Source organism: Engystomops pustulosus, chromosome 7 (genome assembly GCF_040894005.1).
Source record: "Engystomops pustulosus chromosome 7, aEngPut4.maternal, whole genome shotgun sequence".
Taxonomy (NCBI): domain Eukaryota; kingdom Metazoa; phylum Chordata; class Amphibia; order Anura; family Leptodactylidae; genus Engystomops; species Engystomops pustulosus.
The window spans coordinates 57,090,247-57,106,228 of record NC_092417.1 but is presented as its reverse complement, the minus strand read 5'-3'; the positions used below and the strand labels follow the sequence as shown (position 1 = coordinate 57,106,228).

Genomic DNA, 15,982 nt, shown 5'->3' with positions numbered 1-15,982 from the left:
GTAGTTATATTCCTGTACATAGGAGCAGTATTATAGTAGTTATATTCTTGTACATAGGGGCAGTATTATAGTAGTTATATTCTTGTATATAGGGGGCAGTATTATAGTAGTTATATTCTTGTACATAGGGGGCAGTATTATAGTAGTTATATTCTTGTACATAGGGGCAGTATTATAGTAGTTATATTCTTGTATATAGGGGGCAGTATTATAGTAGTTATATTCTTGTACATAGGGGGTAGTATTATAGTAGTTATATTCCTGTACATAGGGGGCAGTATTATAGTAGGTATAATCTTGTACATAGGGGCAGTATTATAGTAGTTATATTCTTGTATATAGGGGGGCAGTATTATAGTAGTTATATTCTTGTACATAGGGGGCAGTATTATAGTAGTTATATTCTTGTACATAGGGGCAGTATTATAGTAGTCATATTCTTGTATATAGGGGGCAGTATTATAGTAGTTATATTCTTGTACATAGGGGGCAGTATTATAGTAGTTATATTCTTGTATTTGGGGGCAGTATTATAGAAATTATATTCTTGTACATAGGGGGCAGTATTATAGTAGTTATATTCTTGTACATAGGGGCAGTATTATAGTAGTTATATTCATGTACATAAGGGGCAGTATTATAGTAGTTATATTCTTGTACATAGGGGGCAGTATTATAGTAGTTATATTCTTGTACATAGGGGGCAGTATTATAGTTGTTATATTCTTGCACATAGGGGGCAGTATTATAGTAGTTATATTCTTGTACATAGGAGGTAGTATTGTAGTAGTTATATTCTTGTACATAGGGGGCAGTATTATAGTAGTTATATTCTTGTACATAGGGGGAAGTTTTGAAGTAGTTATATTATTGTACATAGGTCTTTGCTATGGACTTTTTAATCTAAATGAAATAAAGAATGGATTTTCACTACTGATGCTGAGCTATTCCTTGCATTTGAATTTTCACTATTTGTGTCCGTGGCCGGCGGACTAGGCTCTCTTGCATCCCAGAGGAGTGGAGACTGGATTACAGACTACATGTCCAGGTCTGTGAGCGCTTATACCTGTTTCCCTTTCATTATAATATTTAAATTCTTGTACATAGGGGGCAGTATTATAGTAGTTATATAGAAAAAACAAAGAAAAAATATTTTGGTAACAGCTCACCACTCCGAAGGTTGCAATAGTCCTGATGTGAATTGTGGCCGGGTGCACGGAAAGTCCCTGTAACTGGTCCTGGAATGCAGTATGGTACAATAATTGTAAACGAGGCAAGAGTACATAGAAGGGCGGGAGATCCAGCATCCAAAATAATATGTTAGTGAAGAATCGCTGTTAAGACATTGTAGATAACTTTAATTTTCTTCCTTTAAAAAGTAAGCAAAGGTAACGCGTTTCGGACTATTTCATGTTCAGTCCTTAGTCATACCTGCCCTGCTTGTATCCGCTTGAAGTTTAAGTAGTGAAAAGGACTCATGTCCACGGGCGGATTTCCGGCGTGAAAGTGACACGCCCGGTGGGGTGTGTGTTAAATGGCTCTCTATGTTGTGTACTGAGGATGATTAAATATAATATATATGTCAGTAAAAGTAGAGTAAATCCTGTTTATAGTTAAGACCTTTTGGGAAGCGAGTATCTAAACTCAGAATCCAAAACGCTTCTCTGGACAGTAGCATTTTTTTCCAGTCACCGCCTCTATTGGGGTGTGCAACCTGTTCTATCGCAATGACTGACATGCCGTTCATGTGTTTCCTTGAAATGTCTGGAAATGCCCGATAGAATGCCCGATAGAAATTGTGTTTGGATTTGCACCAAAATCCAAACACAATGGAGTGTACAAAAAAGACACTGATAACAGGGGCACAGAGGGGGCACTAGTCTTGTACAGGGAGCACAGAGGGCAATAGTTCTGTACAGGGGGGGGGGGGGCAGAAGGAGGCATTGTCCTGTACATGGGGCACAGAAATGAGCATTCTGTACAGGAAGCACAGATGGGGACACTAGTTCTGTACAGGGGGCACAGAGTGGGGAGCCAGTTATATATAGGGTGTACAGAGGGGGAAATAGTTCTGTAAAGGGGCACAAAAGGGGGCAGTAGTTATGTACAGTGGCACCGAGGGGGGCACTAGTTATATACACGGGGCACTAGTTATGTACAGGAGGCAAAGAGGGGGCTCTAGTTGTGTACAAGAGGCTATATTATATAATGAAGGCCTAAAGGGGCATTTATAGTGGGGGTATTTTTGTCCTTAGTTTTTTTCCTTAGATAATACCCCAAAGGGTAACATTTCTTGTAGACACTTCTGGAGCCTCGTTTCTGTACTGCACCCAATGAGGCAGCTTGGTCGGCAGATGGAATTTCACAGGGATGGTCTGGGAAGAGACAATCCTAGCAAGCACAGAATAAAACTGAAAAAAACTTAACATTTTTATTTTACTTTTATTTATTCATTTATTTTAATTATTATTATATTTTTATATTTTATAAGGTCTATTACTTGGGTGGGGAGTAGTGGAACATTAGGGGTATGAGGTATAAACGGCCTCCTCTTGCCGGGAGCTGCCTGCAGGGATTAATGGCAAGAAATTCACTGCCATTCTGTAGAAGGTCACGGTGGTGTCCTGGGGAAACACTTGTAGATGTTGTTCCAGATGATCCCGCTGGTGGGATGGCTCAGTGTAGTGGGACACAGCCCTCCTTCATAACTGTCAAGGCAACACCTATGGAGACCCTGATGATTGTATCTCCTGCCAAGATGGTTGGACAAGGCCTGATGCTTCTTCTACTCCATAGTTTTAGGAGCACAGCAGCAAAAGAAGAATCTTAGGAACCTGCAGGATACAAGAGACTGGTGAGTCTGCTACTTGAACTCATAGGGTAGAAGTAAAAATGAAATGTATAAACTTTATTCACATAATTATAGCAGCAAACCTGGACAATGCTAAAAACAGTGTGGAGCCTACTTACATGGGATAGAAGTGCTGTCAGAAAACATGCAAAATGAAAGGGGTATGGACATAAAATATCGAATAAATGAAGTGATCAGAAACCAAGTGACAAACAATTGCATCAGTATAATTACCATACCAAAACCAGGACTTCTATCCCATGTAAGTAGGCTCCAAACTGTTTTTAGCATTGTCCTTGTTTGCTGCTATAATTATGTGAATAAAGTTTATACTTTCTAACGATTTCATGTTCAGTCATTGTTTTGCTGGCTCCAAGTTTTGGTATTTTTGGGGATAGAATTTTGTTTTCAATTAGATTCTCGAGCCAAGAACATCTCAAAAAGAGTCTTGAAATACAAGACAGAATTTTTGCATAGGGATGTGGATCCCTCCTTTAAATGAGCTCCCTCTAGTGACCACTAATGGTAGCCAGAAGGTAAATTGTCGCTCACCTCCTGCAGCTGCTGCCTCGGCTTAGAAACTTGGGTCTCCACCATCTGCGTCTTGGCCTACAAGACAAAATAAGTAGATAAAACTTCATGTGGAGGGTTATGGGTTAATATGGGTTATGTGTAGGGACAGAGGTCAATGCATAAGAGTGTGTGGCCCCCCAGTAATATAAATGCAGTCCTATCTATTCCTCATACTTACTGTAGAGACTCCTCGCTCGCCCAGGCCTCAATCACTCCCAGTCCTGAAGGTCTACAAAAGAAAACACTAAGATCAATATAAAAAATAAAAATCTATGATGATGACTGTATATATTCATAATGTCTGTGTGTAATCAGCTGATCGTATTCCAACTCTACATTTACCTTCTAGGACTCTCTGTGATGATGTTTTCATCCAGTGATATTTCCTCCACATCTTCTATCTTCTCCTCCAGATCTTCCCGATTTTCCACCTCCCCCTTTACATCCGCCTCCTCCACTTCCAGGTCTTTCCATTCCTCCTCCTCCTCCTCATCCTCCTCCACTTTCAGCTCTTCCCATTCCTCCTCCTCCTCTTCTTCAGCTTCATCTCCCTCCTCGCTATATGAGACATTATAGGAATGAAATCTCTATTATAAATTGTAGGACACTTGTTCTAAATTATTCTATAACTTAATGGGATAAAGGAAATGTTCAAAACCGTTTCTATACTCACATGTTATCAAATAAGTCAAAGAATCTTAATTTTCTTACTGTTGTTATCCTAAAAGATAAACACAGCGCTGGTAACTGGAACTGCCCTACACATTCCCCCCATATAACCCTTATGTCCTTCATATACCCCTTATGTCCTTCATATACCCCTTATGTCCTTCATATGCCCCTCATCTTCCCATATACCCATATATGTTCTCCATATACACTTCACGTTCTCCATATAACCCATATGCACCCTATATACCCCTCATGTCTTCTATATACCTCTCATGCCTCCCATATACCTGTTATGCCCCCATATACCCCTAATGCCACCCATATGCTACTCATGCCCTCCATATACCCCCCCCCAGTCTCCCATATAACCTCCATGTCCCCCATATAAACCCTATTCCCCATATACCCCTCATGTCTTCTATATGCCCTACATGTCCCCCATATACCCTTTATACCCACCATATACCATTTATGCTTCCCATATTCCCTTCTATGTATCTCTGATGTCCCCCATGTACTTACCCCTCTTCATTACCCCCCTGGTTATAAGGTCAGTATATAAAATAATAGTATTGTATAATTACCGTATTGGGGCGCCTGATGCCCTGACACTCCGCCACCACCGTCTGTGGAGAATATGATAGGACACATGATATATACAGTTCAGGATATTTATAAACATAATAAAATGTGACATCATTATACATGACTACAGAGGCAGCCAATCAGATCACTTATGTAGAAGACCCCTGGTCCTCCATGTCCTCCGCCTCCCTATTTCTCTACACAATGAGAAGATTGATCAAATCTACAGGAAAGCGAAGGTGGAGTCCACCATTAGTCTAAAGCCAACTGGACAATGTAAAATGTGATCTGATTGGTTGCTACGGGCAACGGCTTCATTTCTTTACCTGTTCCATTCTAGGCAAATCTGTAAAATAAATGGGGGAGACTTATCAGGCCCTGTTGGACAGTTTTCTTGTGTGCAAGCCCCGAAATAATCACAATTATTAGCGAACCCCCAGTAGTTACAATTATTTCCTCCTCTAAATTACTCAAGATTATTCATACACTGTAACCTGTGCACTGATAACTTACCTCATCTCTACAATCTTTTCCTCCTCTTCTTCATCCTCGGTCTTACCATCCTCTTCCTCCTCCATCACCTCCTCAATCTCCTGTTCGATGTTATCCTCCATCAGCTCATCCATAAAACTTTCCACCCAGTTGTTCAAGACCTCCTCCGCCATCACCCCCTCCCACACCTCCATCTCTTCCTCGTCCTCCATCCTATAAGTAGATAAGACAGTGAGTGTCCAGGACATTCTCTATGATTTCTACAGGTGGAGACATGATAGACATCAGACATTAGTGGACAAGAGAAGAAAAGTCTCATTTGCTAAACCTTTGTAACCAAGCCCTGAAATAATCGCAATTATTAGTGAACCCCCAGAAGTTACGATTATTTCCCCCTCTCACTTACTCAAGATTATTTTCCCCATTCAGTTGTATGATAAATCCCCCCAATAACTTATCTCATCATATACTGTAACCTGTGCTCCGATAACTTACCTCATCTCTACAATCTTTTCCTCCTCTTCTTCATCCTCGGTCTTATCATCCTCCTCCTCTTCCTCCTCCATCACCTCCTCAATCTCCTGCTCGATGTTATCCTCCATCAGCTCATCCATAAAACCTTCCACCCAGTTGTTCAAGACCTCCTCCGCCATCACCCCCTCCCTCACCTCCATCTCTTCCTCGTCCTCCATCCTATAAGTAAATAAGACAGTGAGTGTCCAGGACATTCTCTATGATTTCTACAGGCGGAGACATGATAGACATCAGACATTAGTGGACAAGAGAAGAAAAGTCTCATTTACTAAACCTTTATAACCATTTCTCATCCCCAGACCTGAAGACCTCAAGATTCCCTCTTTAATACTTCTCTCACTACCCCTCCTATACCTGTACTAGATCCCAATCTATAGCAATCTCTATGGACCTCCACAGAACCCAAGACCCTCAGTATTGACTCAATGGCACCAATAACCCCACATGTAAGAGCCCCCCAGATCTATCCTGTTATACAAGACCCAGTAATATCCAGACCAGCCTCATCTATAGCTTATTCCTATAATTACATCATATGTCTCCAATTGTCTCACAGGTTATGGGAACTTCTGAGACATCTATAAGATTATGGGAACTTCTGGGAATCCTATAGACATTGGCATCACCTATGAGACCCCCTACAGAAGCCGCTTTACTGTATGAGTAGCACAGGGAAAATGCACATAGTAATGTCCCCATCTACACTATGACAACTCTTCCTGGAAAACCATATAATATACGGGGTTAATAGAAAAGATATTACACTAATGAGCTGATAAAGCTAACAAAGGTAACCATGAAGACCCATAATACAATATAGAATAGGGTGACATTCTGTTTTCCAATATTTCTTCCATTCTCCATATATAACACTAATTTACAGGAACCTATAGCAGAATAATTCCCAATATACAGCTGGTAGTCACCACTAGAGGGCGCTCTGTATATATGGATTTATACAGGTACGATCATACTACATGGCAGCTGTATACACTGAGCTCACCCTGGTGGTGACTGTAGGAAAACCCTTAAAGAGAACCTACCACCACGAATCTACCTATAAAGGTAGATCGGGTGGTAGGTGGATGTAAGGGACGTGAGGAGAGCTCTTTTTAGAGCTAATCCTCACGTCCCCGCTAACTTTTGGTAAACTTTATTAACCTAATATGTAAATTTAGTTATGCGGCTACTGGGGCGTGGAGTAGCCGGCACGAGGCTACACAGCGCGGCTACTCCACGCCCCAGTAGCCACATTACTCCTCCTACCCCTCGTCCAATATGATGGCGTTCTGCGCAGTAGCCGGCTTGTCAGATGAGGGCGCGCAGCTACGAGGAGCTGCGCGCCGCACACAACAGGGTAGGAGGAGTAATGTGGCTACCGGGGCGTGGAGTAGCCGCGCTGTGTAGCCTCGTGCCGGCTACGCCACGCCCCAGTAGCCGCATAACTAAATTTACATATTCGGTCAATAAAGTTTCCCAAAAGTTAGCGGGGACGTGAGGATTAGCTCTAAAAAGAGCTCTCCTCACGTCCCTTACATCCATCTACCAACCGATCTACCTTTATAGGTAGATTCGTGGTGGTAGGTTCCCTTTAATGTCAAGAGGCAGACTGTCACTTACCGCAAACTCAATCTCTCACTCACTAGCACCAAATCTATAATAGAGGAGAAGTAAAGAAATGGCCATTACTGATAAGTAAGAGACAAGATAGAAGAGAATGAAGGACAGAACAGGAGCTCAGGACACAGGGGACTTACTTCTATCTCCTACAACAAACCCTCAAAGGCGTGAGAGTTCCACAGCTTCTTATATACCCATGTAATGTCATAATGTGGGGGGAGGAGCCAGGTGATCAACATTCCGCCACATTCTATTTTCAATAAATTTTGTTTTTATTATATTTGTTAGTCATAACAAGTTATATAGAATTCCCTGGCTGCTCTGAGCTATCAGGATTCTGAGGATTCTGAGCTATCAGTGCGCTGCCGCTTCTTGTATCCGGCTTTAGAGGGAAAAATTGAGGGATGCTTTTATTTATTTATTCAACAAAAAAAAGTTGGGTCCCTCTATTTTTCCATCTACAGCCCGTCACAAAAAGCAGTGAGCGGATATCACTAGGCTGTCACTCGCCACGGTTATTGGCGGCCTAATCCTATCAGCCACCTGCCCTCCGGTGCCTGACCAATGGAATCAAAACTCCCCCAGACCCATGTTTTATCAATTCATTTTTCTTATTAAGTGACAATCATAACTAAGATTAAGAACGGTTTTCTTGTTTAAAACGCGTTGTTACAATATTGCTACAATTATGAAGGAATTGCCTACAGTTAGGATGGACCTTGCACTATTTATTGTCGACTGCACATTATACAGTTCAGAGCTGTGAAACAGTAAAGTTGGGGGCCACCTAATGCTAATTGTACGCTGTATACTGGGCAGGAGACTACACGGTATACAGTATACAACATCCCTGCCGATGCACAGGGTTAGGTAGGTGTTGCAAACTGATCCCTCTCCATTTCTGGAGCCGCCTAGTAACACTGATCACCTCACTAGGATGTCTTCAGCATGGGAACTTGGTTAATCCAATTATATGCTCTGTACTTGGACAGAGCACTTGCTACCTCACGAGGGAAGGTTATAAAACCCCTTGTGGGTGGGAGCATATGGTCTTTGACCAGGGGGTCAGTCTGTTAGAGAGGTCAGAGGAGTCAGAGAGAACTCACACAGAGTGAGAGGAGAGAGTCTTACTATCCAGGAAGCAGAGGTGTCTCGGGAAAGTTGCCTGACACCTTGGCCAGGCAGGAGACTAGGTCCTGAGGACAGAGATCCACCATCAGGAATCCCTTTGGACAACGTTGCACCAGCAGTTTTAAAAATAAAATCGTCAAACAGAGGTCCAGGGAAGGGTTGTTATTTTAATAAAATACTGTTTAATCTGTGTGTTTCATTTATTCTACTACATTGTAGCCTTAGTAATGTTCACTATCTTGTAGACAGGGACCATGACTAAGGCTGGCACTAACCCCCAAATAATTACCCCAGCACCCACCAACACCAGGGGTGTTGGGAAGAGCTGGGTACCTGAGGTGACCGCGGCAGCTGCTTGCTGGCAGGTTTAGGCTGCCATGGGGGGGGGGGGGGAATAGGGGGGACCTCACACTTTTTTTTGTTAAATAAATAAACAATTAACCCCTTACAAGTACTGCGCGGGAACCGAACCAGCATCGGGAGTTGCGGGATGTCAGCGGTAATCTGGCATCTGTCAGCTGACATTCCTGGGTAACACCTGCTGTGGGCTCTGATCTCGGGTGTTTAACCCATTAAATGCCGCAGTCAGTGCAACCATGGAATTAGTATTGCAGAGTATTATCATGAACAAGCAATCAGATGATTGCTTGTTCATGTCCCATAGTAGAAATAGTAAAAAAGTTTAAAAAAAAGTTATTCAATAAAAAAATACACTAATAAATCAATAAAAATGCCCATAAGCCCCAAAACATATAACGAGACATATAATGCACAAAAAATCATAACGCCACTTATATAGTATCACCGTGTCCGTAATAACCCATAGAGTAAAACTAAATAATTATTGAACCCGCATGATGAAAGGCGTAAAATAATCATGTAAAAAAAAAATCTGCAAAAATTATGATTTTTACCAATTTAGTTCCTCAAAAAATGCAATAAAAAGTGATCTTTTTCCCACATTAGGCTTTTATTTGGTAAATTGAGTAAAACATAAGAAAAAATATTCATGTATGGTATCCCTGTAATCGTAATCGACCCATAGAATAAAGATAACATGATTATTAGGCTATACGGTGAACATCAAAAAAAAAAAAAGTAAAAAGTCCAGTGCAGAATTGATGCTTTTCTACTCCTGCCCTCAAAAAAAAAATTCATACATTTTCAACAATAGGTGATACCAACCCCAAAATGGTAACACTGGAAAAAGCATCTCATCCCGCAAAAAAAATGCCATCACATGACCCCAATAACGAAAAAGCTAAAATTTTATAGCCTGCAAAAGGGGCCAAGGAGAAAATTTAAATCCTGGCAGCTGCAGGATGCTCCTTTCATTCTGCGCCTCGCTGTGCGCACCTAAAATAAGTAACGGCCACATGTGGGGAGTCTCTGTACTTAGGAGAAATTGTACAACACATTTTAAGATGGGTTTTCTCTTTTTATCCTATGGAAATGTGTAAATTTTAGGGCTAAATGAACGTGTAACCAACTAAATTTGACCATTTTAAATTTCACTTCCATTTTGATTTAATTACTATGAAGATCTCAAGGGGTTAACAATCTTCCCTAAAAACTGATTCTGATAGTTTGAGGGGTGCAGATTTGAAAATGGGTTGATTATATAGGGGTTTTTAATGCTAAATATTTAAAATGTTTTCAAAACAGCAGTTATCCCCAAAATAGTAAATTCTGAAAATACGTAGAATCGATATTCAATTTGTAAATTATCCAGACATTTCAAAAATTATGAAAATTGTAAAAAAAGTTATAACCATATAAAGGGACTAGAGATGAGCGAACATACTCGTCCGAGCTTGATGCTCGTTCGAGCATTAGCATACTCGAAACTGCTCGTTGCTCGGACGAATACTTCGCCCGCTTGAGAAAATGGCATCTCCCGCCGTTTTGCTTTTTGGCGGCCAGAAACAGAGCCAATCACAAGCCAGGAGACTCTGCACTCCACCCAGCATGACGTGGTACCCTTACACGTCGATAGCAGTGGTTGGCTGGCCAGATCAGGTGACCCTGGGATAGACTAGCCGCTGCCCGCGCTGCTCGGATCATTCTGTGTCTGGATGCCGCTAGGGAGAGAGCTGCTGCTGGTCAGGGAAAGCGTTAGGCTGTTCTATTAGAATAGTGTTAGGCAGGAGTGATTCTACAAGAACCCAACAGCCCTTCTTAGGGCTACAATAACGTTATACTTTTTTTTTTTTATTTGCTTGTGGCTGGGCTTGCTGGCACTAGTAGTGCAGCTAGTACCATATTGTGAGGAATTTGCAGGGGGACTTGCTACCGTTGTGTTTAGCTCTTAGTGACACACATATCCACCTCAAACACCAAAGTGGGACAATTTATTAGGGGTTTGATTAGAATTAGGCAGAGTCTGCTGATTTATTTTTTTTTTTTTACCTTTATTTCATTTTATAGCTCAAACTCTTCTTGCAAAGCAGTGTGCTTTCAGTGTCGGCTACAAAATAGCCATAGGAGAACCCCAACGGCTTACTTAGGCCTACAATAGCGTTATATTTTCCTTTTTTGGTTTGCTTGTGGCTGGGCTTGCTGGCATTAGTAGTGCAGCTAGTACCATATTGTGAGGAATTTGCTGGGAGACCTGCGACCGTTGTGTTTAGCTCTTAGTGACACGCATATCCACCTCAAACACAGAAGTGGGACAATTTATTAGGGGTTTGATTAGAATTAGGCAGAGTCTGCTGATTTTTTTTTTTTTTTTTTACCTTTATTTCATTTTATAGCTCAAACTCATCTTGCAAAGCGCAAAATCCAGTTGTGTGCTGTCAGTGTAGGTTAGAAACTAGCCATAGCAATAGGATAGCATCTTTTTGGTTAAAAAAAAAATAAAATAAAAAAAATAAATAAACACACAAAAAAATTTTTTTTAAAGTTTACACTTTCATTTGGAAAATGTTTAACCCGAGGGCTAGGGGTAGAGGACGAGGGCGTGGACGTGGGCGTCCAACTACTGCAGGGGTCAGAGGCCGTGGTCCTGGGCGGGGTGAGACACCACCTGCTGATGAGGGAGCAGGGGAACGCCGCAGAGCTACACTCCCTAGGTTCATCATGTCTCAAGTTACTGGGACTCGTGGTAGAGCACTGTTGAGGGCAGAACAGTGCGAACAGGTGATGTCGTGGATTGCGTACAATGCTTCTAGCCATTTGTCCACCAGTCAGTCTTCCACGCAGTCCACCCATGTCACCGAAATCAGCACTCCTCCGGCTCCTCCACCTCAGCCTCCTTCCCCCCAGTCTGCCCCCTCCCAGCAAAATTTGGCATTTGAAGCGGCATACTCTGAGGAACTGTTTTCTGGACCCTTCCCACAGTCACAAACCACTTGTCCGGTTGCTGCTGAGCAATTTTCCGATGCCCAGGTTTTCCACCAGTCGCAGTCTGTGGGTGATGATGACATTATTGACGTAGTGGAAGAAGTGTGTAAAGAGGTGTCGGACGATGAGGAGACACGGTTGTCAGACAGTGGGGAAGTTGTTGTCAGGGCAGGAAGTCCGAGGGGGGAGCAGACTGAGGGATCGGAGGATGATGAGGTGACAGACCCAAGCTGGGTTGATAGGCCGGGTGAACACAGTGCTTCTGAGACGGAGGCGAGTCCTATAGCAGAACAGGTTGGAAGAGGCAGTGGTGGGGCCAGACGGAGAGGCAGGGCCAGAGCTGGTGCATCAGCGCCAAATGTTGCCCGTAGTCAAGCTCCCGTGGCGAGGGCTAGATTTTCAGAAGTCTGGAGGTTCTTTAAAGAAACACCGGATGACCGACGGACTGTGGTGTGCAACCTTTGCCAAACCAGGATCAGCAGGGGTTCCACCACTACTAGCTTAACTACCACCAGTATGCGCAGGCATATGAATGCTAAACACCCCACTCAATGGCACCAAGCCCGTTCACCTCCGGCCGGGCACACCACTGCTCCTTCCCCTGTGTCATCTGCTAGTCAGCCCCCTGCCCAGGACCACGGCCCAAACACCTCCCGTGCGAAAGCCCCATCTTCGCCTCCACGATCCTCCACAGCATCCACCAGCGTTCAGCTCTCCATACCCCAGACGCTGGAGCGCAAAAGGAAGTATAGCGCAACCCACCCACACGCCCAAGCCCTCAACGTCCACATCTCCAAGTTGCTTAGCCTGGAGATGCTGCCCTATAGGCTGGTAGAGCCCGAGGCCTTTCGAAACCTCATGGCGGCGACCGCCCCTCGGTATTCGGTCCCCAGCCGCCACTACTTTTCCCGATGTGCCGTCCCAGCCCTGCACAAGCACGTGTCAGAGAACATCATCCGTGCCCTGACCAACGCCGTTTCTGACAAGGTCCACCTGACCACGGACACGTGGTCGAGTGCTGCTGGGCAGGGCCTCTATATATCGCTATATATCGTTAACATTGGGTTAACTTGGTGGAGGCTGGGACCGAGTCTGACCCTGGGGCTGCTCATATACTGCCAACGCCGAGGATTGCGGGGCCTACCTAGGTCCAGGTCTCAAATGCCTACTATGCCTCCTCCTCCTCCCACCCCTCCTCCACCTCCTCCTCCTCCGAATTACCATCCGTGGGCATGGTGCCATCAGTCGGTAGCTCTAGGCACAGCAGCAGTGCCATTGCTAAGCGACAGCAGGCGGTGCTCAAACTGCTGAGCCTAGGCGATAAAAGGCACACCGCCCAAGAGCTATTACAGGGCATCACGGCGCAGACTGATCTGTGGCTGGCACCGCTGAACTTGAAGCCAGGCATGGTTGTGTGTGACAACGGCCGTAACCTGGTGGCGGCTCTGCAACTCGGCAGACTGACACATGTGCCATGCCTGGCCCATGTGTTAAATCTCATAGTTCAGCGTTTCCTCAAGACATACCCCAATCTGTCTGATTTGCTCACAAAGGTGCGCCGCATCTGTGCGCATTTCAGGAAGTCCAGCACAGATGCTGCCACTCTCAGGGCAGCGCAGCGCCGCCTCCAACTGCCCGCTCACCGACTGTTGTGCGACGTGCCCACGAGGTGGAATTCAACATTAAAGGGAACCTACCACCACAAATCTACCTATAAAGGTAGATTGGGTGGTAGGTGGATCAATGGGACGTGAGGATAGCCCTTTTAAGGGCTAATCCTCACGTCCCTGCACTTTTTTGATAACTTTAATTTAATACTTATTCAAATTTACTTATGCGGCTACCGGGGCGTGGAGTAGCCGCATATGAGATTACACGAGGCGGCTACTCCACGCCCCGGTAGCCACTTTACCCCTCCTACTCACCCATCTTCGGCGCGCAGCTACGTGTAGCTGCGCGCCCTCGTCCGGCGATCCTGCCGTCTGCGCATGCGCAGAAGAGCAGGCCCGCGCCTGTTTCGGAGTTGTGACCGCGCAGGCGCGGGCCTGCTCTTCTGCGCATGCGCAGACGGCAGGATCGCCGGACGAGGGCGCGCAGCTACGCGGTGCTGCGCGCCGAAGATGGGTGAGTAGGAGGGGTAAAGTGGCTACCGGGGCGTGGAGTAGCCGCCTCGTGTAACCTCATATGCGGCTACTCCACGCCCCAGTAGCCGCATAAGTAAATTTGAATAAATATCAAATTAAAGTTATCAAAAAAGTGCAGGGACGTGAGGATTAGCCCTTAAAAGGGCTATCCTCACGTCCCATTGATCCACCTACCACCCAATCTACCTTTATAGGTAGATTTGTGGTGGTAGGTGCCATTTAACCATGTTATCCAGAGTTTACCAGCAGCGCAGAGCGATTGTAGACTGCCAGATGTCAACTTCCACCAGAACTGGTAGTCAGGTCAGCTTCCTCAAGTCTACAATGAGGAGTGGACGTGGATGTCTGATATCTGTCAGGTGCTGAGTAACTTTGAGGAGTCAACACAGATGGTCAGTGGCGATGCCGCCATCATCAGCCTCACCATCCCGCTGCTTGGCCTGTTGAAAAACTCTCTGGTCAGCATGAAGTCGGAAGCTTTGCGCTCGTCACAAGAGACGGGGGAAGAAGATTCCCTTGTTGATAGCCAAAGCACCCTCAGGTCTGTTTCTCAGCGCATATCGGAGGAGGTGGAGGAGGATGAGGAGGAAGAGGAGGAGAATGTTGGCGAGACAGAAGAGGGGACCATTGTTCAGTCCTTCACTGTTCAGCGTGTATGGGCAGAAGAAGAGGAGTTGGAGGAGTTGGAGGAGGAGGAAATGGGCAGTCAGGCCGGTGAGGGGAGTGAATTTTTGCGCGTTGGGACTCTGGCGCATATGGCAGATTTCATGCTAGGCTGCCTATCCCGTGACCCTCGCGTTCAAAGAATTTATTCCAGCACCGATTACTGGGTATTCACTCTCCTGGACCCACGCTACAAGCAAAATCTTTCCACTCTCATCCCTGGAGAGGAAAGGAGTGTGAGAATGCATGAATACCAGCAGGCCCTGGTGCACAAGCTGAAACAGTATTTCCCTTCTGACAGCGCTAGCGGCAGAGGGCGTACTTCTGCGGGACAAGTAGCGAGGGAGAGTAGGCGAGCAGGCAGCACTGGCAGGGGTACGCTTTACAAGGCCTTTGCCAGTTTTATGTCACCCCAGCAAGACACTGTCACTTGTCCCCAGTCTCGGCAGAGTAGGGCTGATCTTTACAGAAAGATGGTGAGGGAGTACGTAGCTGACCATACCATCGTCCTAAATGATCACACAGCTCCCTACAACTACTGGGTTTCAAAGCTGGACATGTGGCACGAACTGGCGCTGTACGCCTTGGAGGTTCTTGCCTGCCCTGCCGCTAGCGTGTTATCCGAGCGGGTTTTCAGTGCAGCTGGTGGCATCATCACCGATAAGCGTACACGCCTGTCGACTGACAGCGCTGACAGGCTGACGCTTATCAAGATGAATAAAGCCTGGATTTCTCCGGATTTTCATTCTCCAACAGGTGAAAGAAGCTCAACCTGAATAATGTATGCACTCCTCCTCCTCATTGTCCTCCTTCTCCTCCTCTTTGTACACTAAAGCATAGGAAACTGGCTATTTTTTGCCAGGGCCAACTGGCTCTAGCTATAGTACTCTATGTATTTAATTTTTCTGGAGGGCCACCTACCCGGTCCTCTGTTTTAAGCAATTTTTGGGAGTGCCACATACAGGCACTAAATCTATTTAATTTTTCTGGAGGACCACCTACCTGCTCCTCTGGTTTTAAAACTTTTTTGGACTGCCACATACAGGCACTCAATTTATTTAATTTTTCTGGAGGACCACCTACCTGCTCCTCTGGTTTGAAAACTTTTTTGGACTGCCACATACAGGCACTATCCAAATTAAATTGTCTCCATAGCAGCCTCCACATGTCGTCTTTTTAGCTGGCTCCACACGTTGTCTCCATTGCTACCTCCACACGTCATCGCCATAGCTGCCTCCAAAAGTCGTCCATATAGCTGCCTCCATACATGGTCTCCTTATCAAACGAACTGTGTCAGGCAGAATTTTGGGTTGTTTTCATGGATTCCACATCAAACTTGTTAACTTTGTCGCCACCCTGCTGTGTAATCCACAAA

General features: G+C 44.9%; 1 protein-coding gene across 7 annotated transcripts in view; it reads right to left on the bottom strand.

Moving 5' to 3' along the window:
• Positions 1-2,456: 2,456 nt before the first annotated feature.
• The window catches only part of LOC140069849 (uncharacterized), a 36,769-nt gene continuing 23,243 nt past the window's right edge, over positions 2,457-15,982 (bottom strand). For 4 of the 7 annotated variants that reach the window (XM_072116034.1, XM_072116032.1, XM_072116033.1 and 1 more), the window contains exons 4-12: positions 7,328-7,361; positions 5,669-5,866; positions 5,195-5,386; positions 4,681-4,722; positions 4,098-4,145; positions 3,767-3,982; positions 3,603-3,653; positions 3,404-3,460; positions 2,458-2,834 (exon numbers count right to left, since the gene is read on the bottom strand). In XM_072116034.1, coding sequence (XP_071972135.1) covers positions 2,786-2,834; positions 3,404-3,460; positions 3,603-3,653; positions 3,767-3,982; positions 4,098-4,145; positions 4,681-4,722; positions 5,195-5,386; positions 5,669-5,865 — 852 coding nt within the window. In that variant the 5' untranslated portion in view covers position 5,866; positions 7,328-7,361 and the 3' untranslated portion in view covers positions 2,458-2,785. Of the gene's footprint in view, positions 2,835-3,403; positions 3,461-3,602; positions 3,654-3,766; positions 3,983-4,097; positions 4,146-4,680; positions 4,723-5,194; positions 5,434-5,668; positions 6,782-7,327; positions 7,362-15,982 lie in introns of those variants that run through there. The other 3 variants (XM_072116031.1, XM_072116037.1, XM_072116036.1) reach the window with 3 other exon arrangements.